General features: G+C 55.5%; 2 protein-coding genes across 3 annotated transcripts in view; both read right to left on the bottom strand.

Moving 5' to 3' along the window:
* Window positions 1–9770, bottom strand: part of LOC142908132 (radixin-like) — a 33960-nt gene extending 24190 nt beyond the window's left edge. The window contains exon 1 of the mRNA XM_076058395.1: window positions 9754–9770. Within this exon, the coding sequence (XP_075914510.1) occupies window positions 9754–9770 (17 nt within the window). The remainder of the gene's footprint in view (window positions 1–9753) is intronic.
* A 9777-nt stretch (window positions 9771–19547) lies between these two features.
* Window positions 19548–26961, bottom strand: part of LOC142908136 (rho GTPase-activating protein 20-like) — a 73950-nt gene continuing 66536 nt past the window's right edge. For both annotated transcript variants that reach the window (XM_076058401.1, XM_076058400.1), the window contains exons 7-8: window positions 21381–21481; window positions 19548–20637 (exon numbers count right to left, since the gene is read on the bottom strand). In XM_076058401.1, the coding sequence (XP_075914516.1) occupies window positions 21443–21481 (39 nt within the window). In that variant the 3' untranslated portion in view covers window positions 19548–20637; window positions 21381–21442. The remainder of the gene's footprint in view (window positions 20638–21380; window positions 21482–26961) is intronic.

Below are 26961 nucleotides of genomic sequence, written 5' to 3'. Positions count from 1 at the left end.
CTCGCTCACACTCACTCACACTCACCCTCACCCCCCTCACACTCACCCTCACCCCCCTCACTCACACTCACCCCCCTCACACTCACTCACCACTCACCACACTCACTCACCACTCACCACACTCACTCACCACTCACCCTCACCCCCCTCACACTCACCCTCACCCCCCTCACACTCACCCCCCTCACCCTCACCCCCCTCACCTCCCTCACCCCCGGTCGCGATAGCCTCACCACACTCACCACACTCACCACACTCACCACTCACCACTCACCACACTCACCACACTCACCACACTCACCACACTCACCACACTCACCACACTCACCGTACTGAACCGCACTGAACCGCACTGAACCACACTCACCACACTCACCACACTCACACCACTCACCACACTCACCACACTCACCACACTCACCACACTCACCGTACTGAACCGCACTGAACCACACTCACCACACTCACACCACTCACCACACTCACCACACTCACCACACTCACCACACTCACCACACTCACCGTACTGAACCGCACTGAACCGCACTGAACCGCACTGAACCACACTGAACCACACTCACCACACTCACACCACTCACCACACTCACCACACTCACCACACTCACCACACTCACCGTACTGAACCACACTCACCACACTCACCACACTCACACCACTCACCACACTCACCACACTCACCACACTCACCGTACTGAACCGCACTGAACCACACTCACCACACTCACACCACTCACCACACTCACCACACTCACCACACTCACCACACTCACCACACTCACCACACTCACCGCACTCACACCACTCACACCACTCACCACACTCACCACACTCACCACACTCACCACACTCACCGTACTGAACCGCACTGAACCGCACTCACCACACTCACCACACTCACACCACTCACCACACTCACCACACTCACCACACTCACCACACTCACCACACTCACACCACTCACACCACTCACCACACTCACCACACTGAACCGCACTCACCACACTCACCGCACTCACCACTCACCACACTCACCGCACTGAACCGCACTGAACCACACTCACCACACTCACCACTCACCACACTCACCACACTCACCGCACTGAACCGCACTGAACCACACTCACCACACTCACCGTACTGAACCGCACTGAACCGCACTGAACCACACTCACCACACTCACCACACTCACACCACTCACCACACTCACCACACTCACCACACTCACCGTACTGAACCGCACTGAACCGCACTGAACCACACTCACCACACTCACCACACTCACACCACTCACCACACTCACCACACTCACACCACTCACACCACTCACCACACTCACCACACTCACCGCACTGAACCGCACTGAACCACACTCACCACACTCACACCACTCACCACACTCACCACACTCACCACACTCACCACACTCACCACACTCACACCACTCACCACACTCACCACACTCACCGTACTGAACCGCACTGAACCACACTCACCACACTCACCACACTCACACCACTCACACCACTCACCACACTCACCACACTCACCACACTCACCACACTCACCACACTCACCACACTCACCACACTCACCACACTCACCACACTCACCGCACTGAACCGCACTGAACCACACTGAACCACACTCACCACACTCACCACACTCACCACACTCACCACACTCACCACTCACCACACTCACCGTACTGAACCGCACTGAACCGCACTGAACCACACTCACCACACTCACCACACTCACCACACTCACACCACTCACCACACTCACCACACTCACCACACTCACCACACTCACACCACTCACACCACTCACCACACTCACCACACTCACCACACTCACCACACTCACCACACTCACACCACTCACCACACTCACCACACTCACACCACTCACCACACTCACCACACTCACCACACTCACACCACTCACCACACTCACCGTACTGAACCGCACTGAACCGCACTGAACCACACTCACCACACTCACCACACTCACACCACTCACCACACTCACCACACTCACCACACTCACACCACTCACACCACTCACCACACTCACCACACTCACCACACTCACCACACTCACACCACTCACACCACTCACCACACTCACCACACTCACCACACTCACCACACTCACCACACTCACACCACTCACCACACTCACCACACTCACCACACTCACCGTACTGAACCGCACTGAACCACACTGAACCACACTCACCACACTCACCACACTCACACCACTCACCACACTCACCACACTCACCACACTCACCACACTCACCGTACTGAACCACACTCACCACACTCACCACACTCACCACACTCACCGTACTGAACCACACTCACCACACTCACACCACTCACCACACTCACCACACTCACCACACTCACCACACTCACCACACTCACACCACTCACCACACTCACCACACTCACCACACTCACCACACTCACACCACTCACCACACTCACCACACTCACCACACTCACACCACTCACCACACTCACCACACTCACCACACTCACCACACTCACCACACTCACCACACTCACACCACTCACACCACTCACCACACTCACCACACTCACCACACTCACCACACTCACCACACTCACACCACTCACCACACTCACCACACTCACACCACTCACCACACTCACCACACTCACCACACTCACACCACTCACCACACTCACCACACTCACCACACTCACACCACTCACCACACTCACCACACTCACCACACTCACCGTACTGAACCGCACTGAACCGCACTGAACCACACTGAACCACACTCACCACACTCACCACACTCACACCACTCACCACACTCACCACACTCACCAAACTCACACCACTCACACCACTCACCACACTCACCACACTCACCACACTCACACCACTCACCACACTCACCACACTCACCACACTCACCACACTCACACCACTCACACCACTCACCACACTCACACCACTCACCACACTCACCACACTCACCACACTCACCACACTCACACCACTCACCACACTCACCACACTCACCACACTCACCACACTCACCGTACTGAACCGCACTGAACCACACTCACCACACTCACCACACTCACCACACTCACACCACTCACCACACTCACCACACTCACCACACTCACCACACTCACCACACTCACACCACTCACACCACTCACCACACTCACCACACTCACCACACTCACCACACTCACCGTACTGAACCGCACTGAACCGCACTGAACCGCACTGAACCACACTGAACCACACTGAACCACACTCACCACACTCACACCACTCACCACACTCACCACACTCACCACACTCACCACACTCACCGTACTGAACCACACTCACCACACTCACCACACTCACACCACTCACCACACTCACCACACTCACCACACTCACCGTACTGAACCGCACTGAACCACACTCACCACACTCACACCACTCACCACACTCACCACACTCACCACACTCACCACACTCACCACACTCACCACACTCACCACACTCACCGTACTGAACCGCACTGAACCGCACTGAACCACACTCACCACACTCACCACACTCACACCACTCACCACACTCACCACACTCACCACACTCACCGTACTGAACCGCACTGAACCGCACTGAACCACACTCACCACACTCACCACACTCACACCACTCACCACACTCACCACACTCACACCACTCACACCACTCACCACACTCACCACACTCACCGCACTGAACCGCACTGAACCACACTCACCACACTCACACCACTCACCACACTCACCACACTCACACCACTCACCACACTCACCGTACTGAACCGCACTGAACCACACTCACCACACTCACCACACTCACCACACTCACCACACTCACCACACTCACCACACTCACCACACTCACCACACTCACCACACTCACCGCACTGAACCGCACTGAACCACACTGAACCACACTCACCACACTCACCACACTCACCACACTCACCACACTCACCACACTCACCACTCACCACACTCACCGTACTGAACCGCACTGAACCGCACTGAACCGCACTGAACCACACTCACCACACTCACCACACTCACACCACTCACACCACTCACCACACTCACCACACTCACCACTCACCACACTCACCACACTCACCACACTCACACCACTCACCACACTCACCGTACTGAACCGCACTGAACCGCACTGAACCACACTGAACCACACTCACCACACTCACCACACTCACACCACTCACCACACTCACCACACTCACCACACTCACACCACTCACACCACTCACCACACTCACCACACTCACCACACTCACCACACTCACACCACTCACACCACTCACCACACTCACCACACTCACCACACTCACCACACTCACCACACTCACACCACTCACCACACTCACCACACTCACCGTACTGAACCGCACTGAACCGCACTGAACCACACTGAACCACACTCACCACACTCACCACACTCACACCACTCACCACACTCACCACACTCACCACACTCACCACACTCACCGTACTGAACCACACTCACCACACTCACCACACTCACCACACTCACCGTACTGAACCACACTCACCACACTCACACCACTCACCACACTCACCACACTCACCACACTCACACCACTCACACCACTCACCACACTCACCACACTCACCACACTCACCACACTCACACCACTCACACCACTCACCACACTCACACCACTCACCACACTCACCACACTCACCACACTCACCACACTCACCACACTCACCACACTCACACCACTCACACCACTCACACCACTCACCACACTCACCACACTCACACCACTCACCACACTCACACCACTCACCACACTCACCACACTCACCGTACTGAACCGCACTGAACCACACTCACCACACTCACCACACTCACACCACTCACCACACTCACCACACTCACCACACTCACCACACTCACACCACTCACACCACTCACCACACTCACCACACTCACCACACTCACACCACTCACCACACTCACCACACTCACCACACTCACCACACTCACCACACTCACCACACTCACCACACTCACACCACTCACACCACTCACCACACTCACCACACTCACCACACTCACCACACTCACCACACTCACACCACTCACCACACTCACCACACTCACACCACTCACCACACTCACCACACTCACCACACTCACACCACTCACCACACTCACCGTACTGAACCGCACTGAACCGCACTGAACCACACTGAACCACACTGAACCACACTCACCACACTCACACCACTCACCACACTCACCACACTCACCACACTCACACCACTCACACCACTCACACCACTCACCACACTCACCACACTCACCACACTCACCACACTCACACCACTCACACCACTCACCACACTCACACCACTCACCACACTCACCACACTCACCACACTCACCACACTCACCACACTCACCACACTCACACCACTCACACCACTCACCACACTCACCACACTCACCACACTCACCACACTCGCCACACTCACCACACTCACCACACTCGCCACACTCACCACACTCACCACACTCACCACACTCACCACACTCACCACACTCACCACACTCACCGTACTGAACCGCACTGAACCGCACTGAACCACACTCACCACACTCACCACACTCACACCACTCACCACACTCACCACACTCACCACACTCACCACACTCACCACACTCACCACACTCACACCACTCACACCACTCACCACACTCACCACACTGAACCGCACTCACCACACTCACCACACTCACACCACTCACCACACTGAACCGCACTCACCACACTCACCGCACTCACCACTCACCACACTCAAACCACTCACCACACTCACCACACTCACTCTTGATGCAAATTATTGAAACTTAACCTGTGTTTGTCTGTCTCTCCCTGTCTCTGTCTCCCTCCCCGTGTCTCTCTCTCTCCCCGTGTCTCTCTCCCCGTGTCTCTCTCCCCGTGTCTCTCTCCCCATGTCTCTCTCCCCGTGTCTCTCTCCCCGTGTCTCTCTCCCCGTGTCTCTCTCCCCGTGTCTCTCTCCCCGTGTCTCTCTCCCCGTGTCTCTCTCCCCGTGTCTCTCTCCCCGTGTCTCTCTCCCCGTGTCTCTCTCCCGTGTCTCTCTCTCTCCCCGTGTCTCTCTCTCTCTCCCCGTGTCTCTCTCTCTCTCCCCGTGTCTCTCTCTCTCTCCCCGTGTCTCTCTCTCTCTACCCGTGTCTGTCTCTCCCCGTGTCTCTCTCCCCGTGTCTCTCTCCCCACGTGTCTCTCTCTCTCCCCGTGTCTTCTCCCCGTGTCTCTTTCTCTCTCCCCGTGTCTCTCTCCCCGTGTGTCTCTTGGTGCAGACAAATCATGATTCTGCAGCCTTCCCCCCCCCCTCCTCCTCCTCCTCCTCCATCGCCGCCATCACCATCATCACCACCAACATCACCACCAACATCACCACCGTCACAATCATCACCATCACCGCCACCATCGCCACCCCCATCGCCACCCCCATCGCCCTCCCCGTCACAAGGGTGCGAGTGAGTGACCCCCCCCCCCGGCTAATCCACTCCCTCACTCTCCCTCTGGTGGCTACGGGGAGGGGGGCCTTTGGCCAAGTCTCCAGACACTCGCAAGCCCCGTAGCCTCGCAGGGACAGCTGCGTGAGTCCGTGTGTGTGTGTGTGTCTCTCTGTGTCAGCGTCTCCCGTGTCCGAGTGATGTCTCCCGTGTCTCTCTCTCTCTGTGCGAGGTGAGTCTGCGTTTGTCTCTCTGTTGTGAGTGAGTCTGTGTCTGAGCGGGTGCTGTCTGTGTGAATCTCTTGAGTGATGCATCTCTCCCTCTCTCTGTGCGAGGTGAGTCTGTGTTTGTCTCTCTGTTGTGAGTGAGTCTGTGTCTGAGCGGGTGCTGTCTGTGTGAATCTCTTGAGTGATGTCTTTCTCTCTCTCTCTCTGTGCGAGGTGAGTCTGCGTTTGTCTCTCTGTTGTGAGTGAGTCTGTGTCTGAGCGGGTGCTGTCTGTGTGAATCTCTTGAGTGATGCGTCTCTCTCTCTCTCTGTGCGAGGTGAGTCTGCGTTTGTCTCTCTGTTGTGAGTGAGTCTGTGTCTGAGCGGGTGCTGTCTGTGTGAATCTCTTGAGTGATGCATCTCTCCCTCTCTCTGTGCGAGGTGAGTCTGTGTTTGTCTCTCTGTTGTGAGTGAGTCTGTGTCTGAGCGGGTGCTGTCTGTGTGAATCTCTTGAGTGATGTCTTTCTCTCTCTGTGCGAGTCTGTGCGAGGTGAGTCTGTGTTTGTCTCTCTGTTGTGAGTGAGTCTGTGTCTGAGCGGGTGCTGTCTGTGTGAATCTCTTGAGTGATGCGTCTCTCTCTGTGCGAGTCTGTGCGTGGTGAGTCTGCGTTTGTCTCTCTGTTGTGAGTGAGTCTGTGTCTGAGCGGGTGCTGTCTGTGTGAATCTCTTGAGTGATGCATCCCTCTCTCTCTGTGCGAGGTGAGTCTGTGTTTGTCTCTCTGTTGTGAGTGAGTCTGTGTCTGAGTGGGTGCTGTCTGTGTGAGTCTCTTGAGTGATGCATCTCTCTCTGTATCTGTGCGAGTCTGTGCGAGGTGAGTCTGTGTTTGTCTCTCTGTTGTGAGTGAGTCTGTGTCTGAACGGGTGCTGTCTGTGTGAATCTCTTGAGTGATGCATCTCTCTCTCTCTGTATCTGTGCGAGTCTGTGCGTGGTGAGTCTGTGTTTGTCTCTCTGTTGTGAGTGAGTCTGTGTCTGAGCGGATGCTGTCTGTGTGAATCTCTTGAGTGATGCATCTCTCTCTCTCTGTGCGAGGTGAGTCTGTGTTTGCCTCTCTGTTGTGAGTGAGTCTGTGTCTGGGCGGGTGCTGTCTGTGTGAGTCTCTTGAGTGATGCATCTCTCTCTCTCTGTGTGAGTCTCCTGAGTGATGCATCTCTCTCTCTGTCTGTGCGAGTCCGTGCGTGGTGAGTCTGTGTTTGTCTCTCTGTTGTGGGTGAGTCTGTGTCTGAGCGGGTGCTGTCTGTGTGAGTCTCTTGAGTGATGCGTCTTTCTCTGTGCGAGGTGAGTCTGTGTTTGTCTCTCTGTTGTGAGTGAGTCTGTGTCTGAGCGGGTGCTGTCTGTGCGAGTCTCTTGAGTGATGCGTCTCTCTCTGTGCGAGTCTGTGCGTGGTGAGTCTGTGTGTCTGAGCGACTGATTGGCTGAGTGGGGGGCCGACTGAGTGAGCGACTGGCTGTGATTGGTTGAGTGAGTCGGTGGCTGTGATTGGTTGAGCGAGTGGCTGGGTGAGTCAGTGGCTGAGTGAGTCAGTGGCTGAGTGAGTCAGTGGCTGAGTGAGTCAGTGGCTGAGTGAGTCAGTGGCTGGGTGAGTCAGTGGCTGGGTGAGCGAGTGGCTGAGTGAGTGAGTCAGTGGCTGGGTGAGCGAGTGCCTGGGTGAGTCAGTGGCTGAGTGAATCAGTGGCTCAGATTGGTTGATTGATTGCTTGAGCGAGTGGCTGAGTGAGTCAGTGGCTGGGTGAGTCAGTGGCTGGGTGAGTCAGTGGCTGAGTGAGTCAGTGGCTGGGTGAGTCAGTGGCTGAGTGAGTGAGTCAGTGGCTGAGTGAATCAGTGGCTCAGATTGGTTGATCGATTGCTTGAGCGAGTGGCTGACTGATTGGCTTGAGTAGCTGACTGATTGCTTGAGTGATGGAGTGGTCTCGTGATTGCCCGAGTGATTGTAGGGGAGAGTGCTTCTGATTGGCTGAGCGGGGACGCCAGCATCATCATCATCATCATATTTCTGCCTTGAACCCGTAAAGTGCCAGCAGTTATCCTTGAGTTTTTATTTAGAGGGGGGCAGGAGGTGGTGGGGGGAGGGGGAGGGGGGAGGGCCCCCCCTCCCGCCCCGCTCCACCACCCACTCCACCCCCTCCTACCCCACCCCCCTCAGCTACTAATTAATATTAAAATTACCTTAATATTAAGCGATTCAAAATATGTTCCTACTTGTTAATATTAATACGCATTGATCCACTCCCTCCCCTCCCCTCCTTGATTTGAGTAAACGCCGCCGGGGGAGAGAGAGAGAGAGAGACAGACAGAGAGAGAGAGTGTTGTGGGGGGTGGTGGTGGTGGGTGGGGGTAGTGGGGAGAGGAGTAGTGGGGAGAGGAGTAGTGGGGGGAGGGTTGGTTGCTGGCTGAGCTGTGGTCAGGACAAAGCTAAAAGCTGATCCCGTATGGCGCTCCGGTCGACCTGGAGATCAAAGCGAAACCAGAGTTTTCACGCTGGTGAGTTGCTCTGCAAAATCGACTGGAGTCAGGCTCGCAACCAGGCCCCAGGGGGCGCTCGAGACGGGGGTGGATCGCGGCTCTTGATTTAATTTTTTTGATTTTTGATTTTTTGATTTTTGAAGCGATTGGTCTTTTTTTTTTTGAGTTTTGACGGCGGCGAGATTCTTGAACAAATTTTTGGAAGATGTCGGACATTGGTTGAAACCAAAGTTGTCTCGTAAGTCTGATCCCTCCGCAACTGGTTTACGAGCAACATTGGTTGGTGGGTGTGGGTGGTGGTGGTGGTGGGGTGGGTGGTGGAGTGACGTCACGCCAAAGCCGCGTCGTGATTGGATGGTTTGAATGTGTGTGGGTTTTTTTGTCGACGGTTAAAGAGTTTCACCATCACCTTTTGGGCGAAACCATCGCCACTCCGGGGGGGGAGGGGGGGTTGGTGTGGTGGGGTGATACCAAGTGGGCGAAACCAACTCCGCTCTTGAGGAGGGGGAGTGAGACTAGTGGGCGAAACCAACTCCACTCTTAAGAGGAGGGGGGGAGTGAGACCAGTGGGCGAAACCAACTCCACTCTTGAGTGGGGTGAGTCCAGTGGGCGAAACCAACTCCACTCTTGAGAGGAGGGGGGAGTGAGTCCAGTGGGCGAAACCAACTCCACTCTTGAGGGGGGGTGATGCCAGTGGGCGAAACCAACTCCACTCTTGAGAGGAGGGGGAGTGAGACTAGTGGGTGAAACCAACTCTTGAGAGGAGGGGGAGTGAGACTAGTGGGCGAAACCAACTCCACTCTTGAGAGGAGGGGGAGTGAGACTAGTGGGCGAAACCAACTCCACTCTTGAGAGGAGGGGGTGGTGACGCCAGTGGGCGAAACCAACTCCACTCTTGAGAGGAGGGGGGGAGTGACGCCAGTGGGCGAAACCAACTCCACTCTTGAGAGGAGGGGGGAGGTGATAACTGGGCGAAACCAACTCCACTCTTGAGAGGAGGGGGGGGTGACGCCAGTGGGCGAAACCAACTCCGCTCTTGAGAGGAGGGGGGGTGACGCCAGTGGGCGAAACCATCTCCACGCCTTTGTAGAGGGGGGGGTGTTTTATGCAATGCACCATTGTAAATGTGTAAGAGGTTGTGAGTGAGTGATGTGGTATTAGTCGAGTTGGAATAGAATCTAAAGTTGATGTTCTTTAAAGGGCTAGCGAGAGAATCTAGTGATGCCCATTAAGATGAGGGGCAGGGGCGGGGGGGGGGGTGGTCACGTGTCGTTACCAAGTGAGCCAGCCAATCAGAACGCACGGTTTTACCCCGCCAACGCCGCACCCCCCTCCCTCAAAACTCGACTTGGTTTCTCCCATTGCGAAGGGTGGGTGGGGGTCTCCCGTGCTGCAGCGGCGGCTGCGTTACCATGGAACCAACCAATCAGGACGCAGGGATTTCTGCCTCGCAAACCTCCCCCCCCCCCTTCATAACTCCGACTTGGTTTCTCCCGTGCTGCGGCGGCGGCTGCGTTACCATGGAACCAACCAATCAGGACGCAGGGATTTCTGCCTCACAAACCTCCCCCCCCTCATAACTCCGACTTGGTTTCTCCCGTGCAGCGCGCCACTGCGTTACCATGGAACCAACCAATCAGGACGCAGGGATTTCTGCCTCGCGAACCTCCCCCCTTCATAACTCCGACTTGGTTTCGCCCGGGCGCGGTGGCTGCGTTACCATGGAACCAACCAATCAGGACGCAGGGATCCCTCCCCTCTTCCCCCAATCACCACCTTCACCTCCCTCGGCGTATAAATTGAGGCTTTAGAGAGAAGAGAATTTCGTGATTTATAATTCAAATTTTTAATTGGGTGTGGCTGAGAGGGATTATTTTTGTTGTTCACACCACCCCCCCATCTTGCCGGTAGTATTATTACTGTTGTTGTTTGTTTGTTAATGTTTATTTGTTTATCGTGTAACCGCCAATAGCGCCGGTTTTTATTTGTCGGGGGTTTGGTTTTTCGATTTCTGCTTCTGAAATGTCGTCGGATTTCCTCCTCCCTCCCCCTGCTGCTCCTCCTCCTGTCGTCTTTCACATGGTGGTGGTGGTGATGGTGGTGGTGATGATGAGAGAGTTGTGATCCTAGTCGAGATGATTTAGGGGGTGGAGAGAGACGGAGAGAGGTGACTGCAGTAGTTTTGAAATCGTCGCAAAGATGTCGAATCTGTGGGCGAACCTCGCCGATCGGTGGGCTCGCTCGCTCAGTCACCCACTCAGCCACTCACTCACCCGCTCACTCACCCACTCGCTCACTCACCCACTCGCTCACTCACCCACTCACTCACCCACTCACTCACCCGCTCACTCATTCACTCGCCCACCAACTCACTCGCCCACTCACTCACACACTCACTCACTCGCCCACTCACTCACAGACTCGCTCGCCTGCTCACTCACTTGCTCACTCGTTCGCCCACTCACTCACCCACTCACTCGCCCACAACCACTCGCCCACACGCTGTGATGATGATGGTGATGATGATGGTGATGATGATAGTGATGATGATGGTGGTGATGATGATGGTGATGATAGTGATGGTGGTGATGATAGTGGTGGTGATGATGATAGTGGTGATCATGATGATAGTGGTGGTGATGGGGGCGCTGTGGGTAACCCAACAGCGCTGTGTCGACGACGCCGCTGTTGAGTTTTCGGCTTCTTTTGTTTTGGCGCTCCGCTCGTGTTCAGTTTTTATATCAACGCAACACGTGACATGCACCATGAAACACGTGACATGCAACACGTGACATGAAACATGAAACACGTGACACGCGACATGCAACATGAAACACGTGACATGCACCATGAAACACGTGACATGCAACACGTGACACGCGACATGCAACATGAAACACGTGACATGCAACACGTGACACGTGACATGCACCATGAAACACGTGACATGCAACACGTGACACGCGACATGCAACATGAAACACGTGACATACAACACGTGACACGTGACATGCAAGATGAAACACGTGACACGCAGCAGCACCACCGCCGTGGTGGTGGTGGTGGCGGTGTCTGTGGTCGTCTTCTGATTTAGAATCTCCTCGTCCACTCTCTCCCTCCTCTGATGCTCCCTCCCCCCTTCACCCTCCCCCCTCCTCCTCCCCCCTCCTCTTCACCCTCCTCCCCCCCTCCTCCCCTCTCTTTCTCCCCCCCCCCTCCCAAGTTTTTTTTATTTCTTGAGAAGTTTAAAAACAAAAAAAAATACAAAAAAAAGTTTTGTGGGGCGTGACGTCACGGCGGGCGGAGTCGATTCGGGAATCGAGGCGGTGTCGGGATGCCTGAGCGTGTAAGTCGATTTGGAATCGATGTTGTGGATCTATTTTGGGGTTCGTTTGCTCGGAGTCGATTCTGAATTTCCCCCCCCACTTAATGGTAAACAGGAGTCGATTTGCTGACTGGACGATTGTTCCGGTAATCGATTCTGGATTCGATTCTCGAACCTATATATTTGAATTCTGCCGAGAACCGATTCCGGCCAACGATTTAAATAGAAAAAAATAATTCCAGAATCGATTCGGAGAAGGGGGGGTTGTGGTTTGATTCGATACCGTTTGTCGAACAAGCGATTTCACTCGATTCTTTAAGTGCGCGCCGCAAACATCGATTCCCGGATCGATTCCACCACTCCACCCACACGGGTTCGTAATGGCCAACTCGTCAGCAGTATTCACCCCCTCCCCACGTGGACACCCCACGTGACCCCCCTCCCCACGTGACCCCCCCCGCGTAACCACGTGACCCCCCGCACCCGACCGACCCCCCCCCCTCGCTGTAGGATTTTTTTGTTTGAACCAAAATATTCACTAATAAAAGGATCGCTCATCCCACTGTGGTGTGAGTGGTGGGGGTCTCTGTGTGTGGTGTGAGTGGTGGGGGTCTCTGTGTGTGGTGGAGTGGTGGGGGTCTCTGTGTGTGGTGTGTGGGGGGGTCTCTGTGTGTGTGAGTGGTGGGGGTCTCTGTGTGGTGTGAGTGGTGGGGGTCTCTGTGTGTGGTGTGAGTGGTGGGGGTCTCTGTGTGTGAGTGGTGGGGGTCTCTGTGTGTGGTGTGAGTGGTGGGGGTCTCTGTGTGTGGTGTGAGTGGTGGGGGTCTCTGTGTGTGTGTGTGGTGTCTCTGTGTGTGGTGTGGTGGGGGTCTCTGTGTGTGTGTGTGGTGGGGGGTCTCTGTGTGTGGTGTGAGGTGGGGGTCTCTGTGTGTGGTGTGTGGGGGGGTCTCTGTGTGTGTGTGTGGGGGGGTCTCTGTGTGTGGTGTGTGTGGTGGGGGTCTCTGTGTGTGGTGTGAGTGGTGGGGGTCTCTGTGTGTGGTGTGAGGTGGGGGGTCTCTGTGTGTGGTGGGGGTCTCTGTGTGTGGTGTGAGTGGTGGGGGTCTCTGTGTGTGGTGTGAGGTGGGGGGTCTCTGTGTGTGGTGTGGAGGTGGGGGGTCTCTGTGTGTGGTGGGGGTCTCTGTGTGTGGTGTGAGTGGTGGGGGTCTCTGTGTGTGTGTGGTGGGGGTCTCTGTGTGTGTGTGGTGGGGGTCTCTGTGTGTGGTGTGAGTGGTGGGGGTCTCTGTGTGTGTGTGTGTGGGGGTCTCTGTGTGTGGTGTGAGTGGTGGGGTCTCTGTGTGTGGGGTGGTGGGGGTCTCTGTGTGTGGTGTGAGTGGTGGGGGTCTCTGTGTGTGGTGGGGGTCTCTGTGTGTGTGTGGTGGGGGTCTCTGTGTGTGGTGTGAGTGGTGGGGGTCTCTGTGTGTGTGTGGTGGGGGTCTCTGTGTGTGGTGTGTGGGGGGGTCTCTGTGTGTGGTGTGAGTGGTGGGGGTCTCTGTGTGTGGTGTGGTGGGGGTCTCTGTGTGTGGTGTGAGTGGTGGGGGTCTCTGTGTGTGTGTGAGGTGGGGGGTCTCTGTGTGTGGTGGGGGTCTCTGTGTGTGGTGTGAGTGGTGGGGGTCTCTGTGTGTGTGTGGTGGGGGTCTCTGTGTGTGTGTGGTGGGGGGGTCTCTGTGTGTGAGTGGTGGGGGTCTCTGTGTGTGGTGTGAGTGGGGGGTCTCTGTGTGTGGTGTGTGGGGGGTCTCTGTGTGTGGTGTGAGTGGTGGGGGGTCTCTGTGTGTGGTGTGAGTGGTGGGGGTCTCTGTGTGTGTGTGGTGGGGGTCTCTGTGTGTGTGTGTGGGGGGGTCTGTGTGTGTGTGTGGTGGGGGGTCTCTGTGTGGTGTGAGTGGTGGGGGTCTCTGTGTGTGTGGTGTGAGTGGGGGTCTCTGTGTGTGTGTGTGGTGGGGGTCTCTGTGTGTGGGGGGGTGGGGGTCTCTGTGTGTGGTGTGTGTGGTGGGGGGTCTCTGTGTGTGGTGTGGTGGGGGTCTCTGTGTGTGTGTGGTGGGGGTCTCTGTGTGTGGTGTGAGTGGTGGGGGTCTCTGTGTGTGGTGGGGGTCTCTGTGTGTGGTGGGGGTCTCTGTGTGTGGTGTGAGTGGTGGGGGTCTCTGTGTGTGTGTGGTGGGGGTCTCTGTGTGTGTGTGGTGGGGGTCTCTGTGTGTGGTGTGAGTGGTGGGGTCTCTGTGTGTGGTGTGGTGGGGGTCTCTGTGTGTGGTGTGAGTGGTGGGGGTCTCTGTGTGTGGTGTGAGTGGTGGGGGTCTCTGTGTGTGGTGTGGTGGGGGTCTCTGTGTGTGGTGTGAGTGGTGGGGGTCTCTGTGTGTGTGTGTGAGTGGTGGGGGTCTCTGTGTGTGGTGTGAGTGGTGGGGGGTCTCTGTGTGTGTGTGGTGGGGGGTCTCTGTGTGTGTGTGGTGGGGGTCTCTGTGTGTGGTGTGAGTGGTGGGGGTCTCTGTGTGTGGTGTGAGTGGTGGGGGTCTCTGTGTGTGGTGTGAGTGGTGGGGGTCTCTGTGTGTGGTGGGGGTCTCTGTGTGTGGTGTGAGTGGTGGGGTCTCTGTGTGTGGTGTGTGTGGGGGGGTCTCTGTGTGTGTGTGTGTGTGGGGGTCTCTGTGTGTGGTGTGGTGGGGGTCTCTGTGTGTGTGGTGAGTGGTGGGGGTCTCTGTGTGTGTGGTGAGTGTCTCTGTGTGTGGTGTGGTGGGGGTCTCTGTGTGTGTGGTGTGAGTGGGGGTCTCTGTGTGGTGTGGTGGGGGTCTCTGTGTGGTGTGGTGGGGGTCTCTGTGTGTGGTGGGGGTCTCTGTGTGTGGTGTGAGTGGTGGGGGTCTCTGTGTGTGGTGTGTGGGGGGGTCTCTGTGTGTGGTGTGGTGGGGGTCTCTGTGTGTGGTGGGGGTCTCTGTGTGTGGTGTGAGTGGTGGGGGTCTCTGTGTGTGGTGTGTGGGGGGTCTCTGTGTGTGGGTGTGTGGGGGGGTCTCTGTGTGTGTGTGGTGGGGGTCTCTGTGTGTGTGTGGTGGGGGTCTCTGTGTGTGAGTGGTGGGGGTCTCTGTGTGTGTGTGGTGGGGGTCTCTGTGTGTGAGTGGTGGGGTCTCTGTGTGTGTGGTGTGTGGTGGGGGTCTCTGTGTGTGGTGTGAGTGTGGGGGGGTCTCTGTGTGTGGTGTGAGTGGTGGGGGTCTCTGTGTGTGTGTGTGGTGGGGGTCTCTGTGTGTGGTGTGAGTGGTGGGGGTCTCTGTGTGTGTGTGTGGTGGGGGTCTCTGTGTGTGGTGTGAGTGGTGGGGGTCTCTGTGTGTGGTGTGGTGGGGGTCTCTGTGTGTGTGGTGGGGGTCTCTGTGTGTGTGTGAGTGGTGGGGGTCTCTGTGTGTGTGGTGGGGGTCTCTGTGTGTGGTGTGAGTGGTGGGGGTCTCTGTGTGTGGTGTGAGTGGTGGGGGTCTCTGTGTGTGTGTGGTGGGGGTCTCTGTGTGTGGTGTGTGTGGTGGGGGTCTCTGTGTGTGTGTGGTGGGGGTCTCTGTGTGTGGTGTGTGGGGGGTCCTCTGTGTGTGGTGTGGTGGGGGTCTCTGTGTGTGGTGTGGTGGGGGTCTCTGTGTGTGGTGTGAGTGGTGGGGGTCTCTGTGTGTGTGTGGTGGGGGTCTCTGTGTGGTGTGGTGGGGGTCTCTGTGTGTGGTGTGAGTGGTGGGGGTCTCTGTGTGTGGTGTGGTGGGGGTCTCTGTGTGTGGTGTGAGTGGTGGGGGTCTCTGTGTGTGTGTGGTGGGGGTCTCTGTGTGGTGTGGTGGGGGTCTCTGTGTGTGGTGTGAGTGGTGTGAGTGGTGGGGGTCTCTGTGTGTGTTGTGTGGTGGGGGTCTCTGTGTGTGGTGTGTGGTGGGGGTCTCTGTGTGTGGTGTGTGAGTGGTGGGGGTCTCTGTGTATTGGTGTGTGTGTTGTATGGGGGGTCTCTGGTGTGGAGTCTCTGTGTGTGGTGTCTCTGTGTGTGGTGTCTTTGTGTGGGGTGTGGTGTGAGTGGCGTGTAGGTTGGTGTGGTGTGGGGGTGTCTCTGTGTGTGGTGGGGGGTCTCTGTGTGTGGTGTGTGTGGTGTGAGTGGTGTCTGTGTGGTGTGGGTTGGTGTGTGTGGTGTGTGTATGGGTTGGTGTCTGTGGGGTGGGGGTGTGTTGGTGTGTGGTGTGTCTGGTGTGTGTGGTGTGTGTGGGTTGGTGTGTGTGGTGTGTGTGGGTTGGTGTGTGTGGTGTGTGTGGGTTGGTGTGTGTGGTGTGTGTGGGTTGGTGTGTGTGGTGTGGGTTGGTGTGTGGGGTGTGTGTGGGTTGGTGTGTGTGGTGTGTGTGGGTTGGTGTGTGTGGTGTGTGTGGGTTGGTGTGTGTGGTGTGTGTGGGTTGGTGTGTGTGGTGTGTGTGGGTTGGTGTGTGTGGGTTGGTGTGTGTGTGTGTGTGTGGGTTGGTGTGTGTGGGTTGGTGTGTGGGTTGGTGTGTGTGGGTTGGTGTGTGTGGTGTGTGTGGGTTGGTGTGTGTGGGTTGGTGTGTGTGGTGTGTGTGGGTTGGTGTGTGTGGTGTGTGTGGGTTGGTGTGTGTGGTGTGTGTGGGTTGGTGTGTGTGGTGTGTGTGGGTTGGTGTGTGTGGTGTGGGTTGGTGTGTGTGGGTTGGTGTGTGGGTTGGTGTGTGTGGTGTGTGTGGGTTGGTGTGTGTGGGGTTGGTGTGTGTGGTGTGTGTGGGTTGGTGTGTGTGGTGTGTGTGGGTTGGTGTGTGTGGGTTGGTGTGTGTGGGTGGTGTGTGTGGGTTGGTGTGTGTGGGTTGGTGTGTGTGGGTTGGTGTGTGTGGGGTGTGTTGGTGTGTGTGGTGTGAGTGGTGTCTGTGTGGTGTGGGTTGGTGTGTGTGGTGTGTGTATGGGTTGGTGTCTGTGGGGTGGGGGGTGTGTTGGTGTGTTGGTGTGTCTGGTGTGTGGTGTGTGTTGGGTTGGTGTGTGTGGTGTGTGTGGGTTGGTGTGTGTGTGGTGTGTGTGGGTTGGTGTGTGTGGTGTGTGTGGGTTGGTGTGTGTGGTGTGGGTTGGTGTGTGGGGTGTGTGTGGGTTGGTGTGTGTGGTGTGTGTGGGTTGGTGTGTGTGGTGTGTGTGGGTTGGTGTGTGTGGTGTGTGTGGGTTGGTGTGTGTGGTGTGTGTGGGTTGGTGTGTGTGGGTTGGTGTGTGTGGTGTGTGTGTGGGTGGTGTGTGTGGGTTGGTGTGTGGGTTGGTGTGTGGGTTGGTGTGTTGTGTGTGTGTGTGGTGGTGTGTGTGTGTGGGTTGTGTGTGTGGTGTGTGTGGGTTGGTGTGTGTGGTGTGTGTGGGTTGGTGTGTGTGGTGTGTGTGGGTTGGTGTGTGTGGTGTGTGTGGGTTGGTGTGTGTGGTGTGGGTTGGTGTGTGTGGGTTGGTGTGTGGGTTGGTGTGTGTGTGTGTGTGGGTTGGTGTGTGTGGGTTGGTGTGTTGTGGTGTGTGTGGGTTGGTGTGTGTGTGTGTGTGGGTTGGTGTGTGTGGGTTGGTGTGTGTGGGTTGGTGTGTGTGGGTTGGTGTGTGTGGGTTGGTGTGTGTGGGTTGGTGTGTGTGGGGTGTGTTGGTGTGTGTGGTGTGTGGGGTGTGTGTGGGTTGGTGTGTGTGGTGTGTGTGGGTTGGTGTTTGTTGTGGGGTGTGTGTGTGTGTGTGGTGGTACCACCTGGATCTCTGTGGCATTCAGGAGGTCCGGTGGACCGGCTCTGGCTCCTGCCACCATGAGGGGTGGACAGTCCTCTACTCGGGGCAGCAGACTGCCAAACAACAGGGTGTGGCTCTTCTTCTGAACAAAAGAATGAAGGGGCGTGGGAGCGTGGCGGTGAGGTGTGGGAAGCTGTAAGCCCCAGGCTACTTTGGGCTCGCCTTCCCATCAACCGGAGGCGAGGAGTGGTGGTCGTGGTTACTTATGCCCCCACCGAAGACGAACATCCGTGGAGGGATGCAGGCAAAGCCGATGAGTCAGATGCCTTCTATGACCTCCTGTCACAGGTGCTGGCTAAAGTGCCCCTCGGGATAGTCTCACTCCGAATCAGTCGAGCGGCAATATCTTTTTATCGGTTGCGTAACGCTGTGTGGAAGCTACCTGGTCTGTCGCTCCGCACTAAGCTTCAGGTCTTCTCGGCCACGGTCATTCCCTCCCTTCTCTACGCTTGCGAAACGTAGACCCCCCTAATGGAACATCTTCGCCGGTTAGAAACATTTAGGCTGGCCTGCCTACGATCCATCCTGGGTTTAACCTGCAGGCTGGATTGTGTGAGGTGCTCACAAATCCTTGAAAGATCTGGGCAAGGTCCCATCGGTGAGCTCCTCCGGCGGGCAAGGCTGCGATGGCTGGGTCATGTAGCCCGCATGCCCAGCCACCGCATGCCGAAACAGCTTTTGTTCGGCCGGATTGAGGGGGCTAAACGGGCGTGGCACGGGCTAGAGAAGAGATGGAGTGATGTGGTACAGGAGGACGTGGAGCTGAGTGGACTTGCCGATGACCGGTACCAGCGGTGTCAAGATCGGCCTCTGTGGAGGAGGCTCGTGAAGGATGCTACTGGGCAGTTGGAGGCAGTCGCCCTCCAACAACAACGGAGGGCGGAGGAGCGACGCTCACAACAACGAGCGGAGCGCCGGGTGGCTAAAGCACAGCGGGTTGGCACAGTAGGGGGCACAGGTGGTGGTGCATCTACCAGTCATCCAGGGAAGCTGTAACAGCACTTGCCCTACAGCCCTACACTACACTATACACTACTCTACACATCTACACTATACACGACAGGTGGTGTACTAGTAAGGAATTGTCCACGTTCTGTTCAAGCGACAAACCCGTCACTAATCCGGCTGCGTCTTCAAGGGGTTTTTATTGAAATCTGTTCGACGTGACACCATCGCCATGGATTGTGAATTACATCACCACCATCGTCACCACCGTGACCACCATCATCAAGGGCACAACCACCATCACGTTACCACCGCTGCACCATCACACGTACGACTCTTCAGCATGTGCGAGCCACTCGTACAGCAGCAGCGGCAGCGGCGGCGATGTCTCGAATCCCCGAGGCCGACGATGAGGAGGAGGTGATGGCGGATGATGTGGGAGGGTCGCTACACCTCCTCGCTATCCACTCGGACCCTCCCTTCCCTTCCTGCTGATGAAGATGTTGTTGCTGCTGATGATGATGATGCTGCTGATGATGCTGATGATGATGCTGGTGGTGACCGTCGCCCCAAACGCCTCCTCCCGACCTCTGGCCGAAGAAAATGGCCGGGCTCCTGTGGGGCCTGGGCCTCAGCGTGCAGTAGATGGAGGTGGAGGAGAGGGTGGAGGGGGTGGAGGTGGAGGTGGAGGAGGAGATGGAGGAGGTGGTGGAGGTGGTGGTGGAGGAAGGGGTGAAGGTGGAGGTGGGGGAGGTGGAGGAGGTGGTGGAGGTGGTGGTGGTGGAGGAGGTGGTGGAGGTGGTGGAGGTGGTGGAGGTGGAGGAGGTGGAGGAGGTGGTGGATGTGGTGGAGGTGGTGGTGGATGTGGTGGAAGGACGGCAGATTGAGGAGGAGGTGGTGGCGGAGGAGGATGAGGAGGAGGAGGCCAAGGGCCGCCCGCTCCGTCTCCCCTCCACGCCCTCCACCCTCCGCTTCCCACAATGCACCGGGGGAAAGCCTCCGCCGCTGCCGCCGCCCCTCCGCTCCACCGCCTCCACCGCCTCTGCTGCCACCGGCGCCACCGGTGCGGTGGAGGGAGGGGGGCTCCCTGCCGCCCTCCCACGGTGGAGCGTGGCCAGAGAGGCGATGGTCGCCCCACAATGCCGTGCCGGCGGGCAGGAAGTGGCGGTCGCCACGGCCACCGGCCGAGCCCGGTAGCAGGTTCCCCGTGTAGAAAATGGCCGCCTCTGGACGCCCTGCTGCTCCTGACGCTGTTGCCACGGCAACGGAGTCTGTGGGCGGGGAAGTGGGGGGGGGGGGCGCGGGGGGGGGGGGGCGCGGGGTTTGTGGGCGGGAAGGGGGCGGGGGATATAGACAGGAAGGGGGCGGGGTTTGTGGGCGGGAAGGGGCGGGGTTTGTGGGCGGGAAGGGGCGGGGTTTGTGGGCAGGAAGGGGCGGGGTTTGTGGGCAGGAAGGGGCGGGGTTTGTGGACGGGAAGGGGCGGGGTTGTTGGCAGGAAGGGGCGGGGATATAGACAGGAAGGGGCGGGGTTTGTGGGCGGGAAGGGGCGGGGTTTGTGGGCAGGAAGGGGCGGGGTTGTGGACAGGAAGGGGCGGGGTTTGTGGGCAGGAAGGGGCGGGGTTGTGGGCAGGAAGGGGCGGGGTTTGTGGGTAGGAAGGGGGTGGGGTTTGTGGGCAGGAAGGGGCGGGGTTTGTGGGCAGGAAGGGGCGGGGTTTGTGGGCAGGAAGGGGCGGGGTTTGTGGGCAGGAAGGGGCGGGGTTTGTGGGCAGGAAGGGGCGGGGATATAGACAGGAAGGGGCGGGGTTTGTGGGCAGGAAGGGGCGGGGGTTGTGAGCAGGAAAGGGCGGGGTTGTTGGCAGGAAGGGGCGGGGATATAGACAGGAAGGGGCGGGGTTTGTGGGCAGGAAGGGGCGGGGTTTGTGGGCAGGAAGGGGCGGGGTTTGTGGGCAGGAAGGGGCGGGGTTTGTGGGCAGGAAGGGGCGGGGTTTGTGGACAGGAAGGGGCGGGGCCTTGCCTGGTTCGCTGGGGTCAGGGTCAGGCCCCAGCAAGGTGGTGACCTCTGACCCAAAGATGGCTTCACAGGTTTTCAATGAGGAACTGGACCAGCAGAGAGACCTGGGAATCATCAACAACATCACCAACAACATCACCAACGACATCAACATCACCAACAACATCACCAACAACATCACCAACAACATCACCAACAACATCACCAACGACATCAACATCACCAACAACATCACCAACAACATCACCACAACATCACCAACAACATCAACAACAACATCACCAACATCACCAACAACATCACCCACAACATCACCCACAACATCACCAACAACAGCACCAACAACAGCACCAACAACAACATCACCAACAACAACATCACCAACAACATCATCACCAACAACAACATCACCAACAACATCACCAACAACACCAACAACATCACCAACAACATCACCAACATCACCAACAACATCACCAACAACATCATCAACAACATCACCAACAACATCACCAACAACAACATCAACAACAACATCATCAACAACAACATCACCAACAACATCATCAACAACAACATCACCAACAACATCATCAACATCACCAACAACATCACCAACAACATCACCAACAACATCACCAACAACATCATCACCAACAACATCATCACCAACAACATCATCACCAACAACATCATCACCAACAACATCATCACCAACAACAACATCACCAACAACATCACCAACAACATCACCAACATCAACACCAACACCAACAACATCACCAACAACATCACCAACAACATCACCAACAACATCACCAACAACATCACCAACAACATCATCAACAACATCACCAACATCACCAACAACATCACCAACAACATCAACAACAACAACATCACCAACAACATCATCAACAACAACAACATCACCAACAACATCATCAACATCACCAACAACATCACCAACAACATCACCAACAACATCACCAACAACAACAACATCACCAACAACAACATCACCAACACCAACAACATCACCAACATCACCAACAACATCACCAACAACAACATCATCAACAACATCACCAACAACATCATCAACAACATCATCAACAACATCACCAACAACATCAACATCACCAACAACAACATTAACATCAACACCAACAACATCACCAACAACATCACCAACAACATCACCAACAACATCACCAACAACAACAACATCACCAACAACAACAACATCACCAACAACAACAACATCACCAACATCACCAACAACATCACCAACAACAACATCATCACCAACAACAACATCATCAACAACATCATCAACAACATCACCAACAACATCATCAACAACATCATCAACAACATCACCAACAACATCAACATCACCAACAACAACATTAACATCAACACCAACAACATCACCAACAACATCACCAACACATCACCAACAACATCACCAACAACAACAACATCACCAACAACAACATTAACATCAACACCAACAACATCACCAACAACATCACCAACAACATCACCAACAACAACATCATCACCAACAACAACATCATCAACAACATCACCAACAACATCATCAACAACATCACACACAACATCACCAACAACATCACCAACAACAACATCACCAACACCAACATCACCAACACCAACATCACCAACACCAACATCACCAACAACATCACCAACAACATCACCAACAACAACATCAACAACATCACCAACAACATCATCAACATCACCAACAACATCACCAACAACATCACCAACATCACCAACAACATCACCAACAACAACATCACCAACAACATCACCAACAACATCACCAACAACAACATCATCACCAACAACATCATCACCAACAACAACATCATCAACAACATCACCAACAACAACATCATCACCAACAACATCATCACCAACAACAACATCATCAACAACATCACCAACAACAACATCACCAACAACAACATCATCACCAACAACATCATCACCAACAACAACATCATCAACAACATCACCAACAACATCATCAACAACATCATCAACATCATCAACAACATCAACAACATCACCAACAACATCATCAACAACAACAACATCACCAACAACATCACCAACAACATCACCAACAACATCATCAACAACAACATCACCAACAACATCACCAACAACATCACCAACACCATCAACACCAACAACATCACCAACAACATCACCAACATCACCAACAACATCACCAACAACAACATCATCACCAACAACAACATCATCAACAACATCACCAACAACATCACCAACAACATCACCAACAACATCACCAACAACAACATCACCAACAACATCACCAACATCACCAACAACATCACCAACAACATCAACATCACCAACAACAACATTAACATCAACACCAACAACATCACCAACAACATCACCAACAACAACATCGCCAACAACATCACCAACAACAACAACAACATCACCACCACCACCACTGTGTCTGTGTGTCTCTGTCTGTGTGTGTTTGTGTCTGTGTGTGTGTCAGCCTGTGTCTGTGTGTCGTCCGGCAAAACAACCCCCTACCTCCTCGCGGTGCCGGACGGGCAACTCTGTCGTGGACAGTGCTGTGGCGGGAGATTCAATTTTGATTGGCTCCTCCCCTCATGGCATATGTGTCCACCACAGGGGCTAAACGGGGGCTCTGGACGGGTGCGAGGGGCTGGTAACCCCTCCACCTTCAATTAATTACCACTAAACCACGAGTTAAACTGAAATATGTAACTAATAAGCTTGTGCCGGAGGCCCCGGGGGGCCAGGCGTCTATGATGTCTCCTGGCCAAACCCCAATTGGCGGAGCCAGGAGATTGAATACCTACCCTCGGGGCTACTCCAGAAACAACGAAAAGCCACTACGGGTGGCCGCGTGGAATGTTCGAACGCTCACTGCGGAGGAGAGGCTGCCACTCCTCTGTCGGGAGCTGGACCAGTACCGCCTGGATCTATGCGGCATTCAGGAGGACCGGTGGACCGGCTCTGGCTCCTACCACCATGAGGGGTGGACAGTCCTCTACTCGGGGCAGCAGACTGCCAAACAACAGGGTGTGGCTCTTCTTTTGAACAAAAGAATGAAGGGGGCGTGGGAGCGTGGCGGTGAGGTGTGGGAAGCTGTAAGCCCCAGGCTACTTTGGGCTCGCCTTCCCATCAACTGGAGGCGAGCAATGGTGGTCGTGGTTACTTATGCCCCCACTGAAGATGAACATCCGTGGAGGGATGCAGGCAAAGCCGATGAGTCAGATGCCTTCTATGACCTCCTGTCACAGGTGCTGGCTAAAGTGGCCCCTCGGGATAGTCATCTTGTTGGGTGACTTCAATGCCCGAGTTGGTCATGATACTGGCACCTGGTCTGGAGTGATTGGAGGGCATGGGCCAGATTAGCTCAATAACAACGGTAGGAGGCTGCTAGATTTTTGTGCAGCCCATGGGCTTGTAATTACCAACACGCTGTTCCGGCATCGGCGCATCCACACAACATCATGGATGCATGCCGGGTCCAAGCAAGAACATCTGCTGGACTACATAGTGACGGACCAGCGGATGCGAGCCCATGTCCTTGACACCAGGACCTACAGTGGAGCTGATCTGCCCTCTGACCATCGACTAGTCATCTGTAAGATGCGCCTGCCATTTTTCCACTCCGGTGGTGGGTGTACACCCAGGACCCCATTCCGACCTAAAGTGGCCTGGTCTCAGTTATCTGATGAAAGTTGCAAGCGAGAATTTCATCATCGCTTGCGGCTGGGATTGGCATCGTCCCCGACTCCTCCTGATGTCGAGGGTAAATGGGCGAGGTTTAGGACTGTGACTCATGCAGCTGCAATGGCTGCTTTGGGTACGCGGTCCAGACCTCCCCAGAGACCCTGGCTGACAGAGGAGGTGTTCAGGATGGTTGAGAAAAAGCGACAGGCCCACTGCCATCGGCTACAGAATCCCACGTCAGAGAATGAGGAGGCTTACCGCAGCCTTCGCTCGGAGGTTCGGAGAGCCGTGAGGCGCTGCAAGGATGGGTGGTGGTCGCGGGTTGCTGAGGAGATGGAGTCTGCCTCAGTGGCCCGTGATCACAAATCTCTATTTAACTCCATCAAAAAAGTAACCTGCAGTGCCACACCTATTACCATCATTAGGGGAAAGAACGGTGATCCAATCTCCGACCCCCAGGAACAGGTTTGCAGATTTGCTGAGCATTTCTGTGAGGTCCTGGGGGAGGGAAAATCACTCAGCCAGGAAAACATCGTGGCACAAAGTGAGGATGACCCTGCTGAGGCTGCGGTGCCTTAAATATTGGAAGAAGTCACCCCCTGTGAGTGGCTGGCTGAGGTGCCATCTGTTGAGGAAGTACTGAAGGCGATCCGGAGTCTGAGACCAGGAAAGGCAGCGGGCAGAGATGATCTCCCAAGCGAAATGCTGAGGGAGGGTGGCGTTTGTGCACAGACTGCCCTATATGACATCATAACAACAGTCTGGACCACTGGACGGGTTCCGCAGGATTGGAAGGATGCCCTGGTGGTCCACCTTTTTAAGAAGGGGGACCACACAGACTGTAACAACTACAGGGGCATCTCACTCCTCAGTGTGCCGGGAAAGGTCCTGGCAAGGATTATTCAGCATCGCCTTGCCAGGCACGCTGAGGAGAGGCTTGCGGAGCCCCAATGCGGTTTCAGGATAGGGCGGTCCTGCACAGATGCCATATTTTCTGTCCGTCTGCTACAGCAGAGGTGTAGGGAATTCCAACAAGACCTACATCTCTGCTTTATTGACCTGGTCAAGGCTTATGATACCATCAGTAGGCCTGGGCTCTGGGTCGTTCTTCGTGCTTTTGGAGTACCTGACCCTCTGCTCACGATCATTAAGGACCTTCATGATGGTGAGCGGGCCCGGGTAAAATTACGTGGCCAGGAGTCAGAGCCATTCCCTGTACACCTTGGGGTGCGACAGGGATGTCCTCTGGCTCCCACATTATTTAACATCTATTTTGACCACGTAGTTCGTGAAGCCTTCAATAGCTGTACCGGGGGAATCTCCATATGGTACAGATATAATGGGAGGCTGATTGATGCCCGGGTGCGGTCAAGGGATGGCTCCCTATTGCTCAACCATGTTATGTATGCCGATGATTTGGAAATAGCTGCTCATTCAGAGGAGGAGTTGGAGACGCTGCTGCTGAGACTGGAGCGTGCAACTAAGAGATGGGGCCTTACCATCAGCCCCACCAAAACTAAGCACCTGCCTGGGTATTTTGTACCATCGGACACTCCACCCCCACAACTCCCAATCGGTGATGGGGCAGTTGTGGAGAGAGTGGAGAGTTTCCCATACCTGGGTAGTGTGCTTATGACTGGCTCCAGTTTAACAGCAGAGGTCTTACTCCGAATCAGTCGAGCGGCAATATCTTTTCATCGGTTGCGGAACGCTGTGTGGAAGCTACCTGGTCTGTTGCTCCGCACTAAGCTTCAGGTCTTCTCAGCCACGGTCATTCCCTCACTTCTCTACGCTTGCG

The sequence above is a fragment of the Petromyzon marinus genome, assembly GCF_048934315.1.
Source record: "Petromyzon marinus isolate PM22_M1 ecotype Great Lakes invasive population chromosome 73 unlocalized genomic scaffold, UKy_Petmar_22M1.pri1.0 chr73_unloc.3, whole genome shotgun sequence".
NCBI classification, from domain to species: domain Eukaryota; kingdom Metazoa; phylum Chordata; class Hyperoartia; order Petromyzontiformes; family Petromyzontidae; genus Petromyzon; species Petromyzon marinus.
The sequence above is the reverse complement of the archived record's forward strand: the minus strand, read 5'-3'. Positions and strand labels throughout refer to the sequence as shown.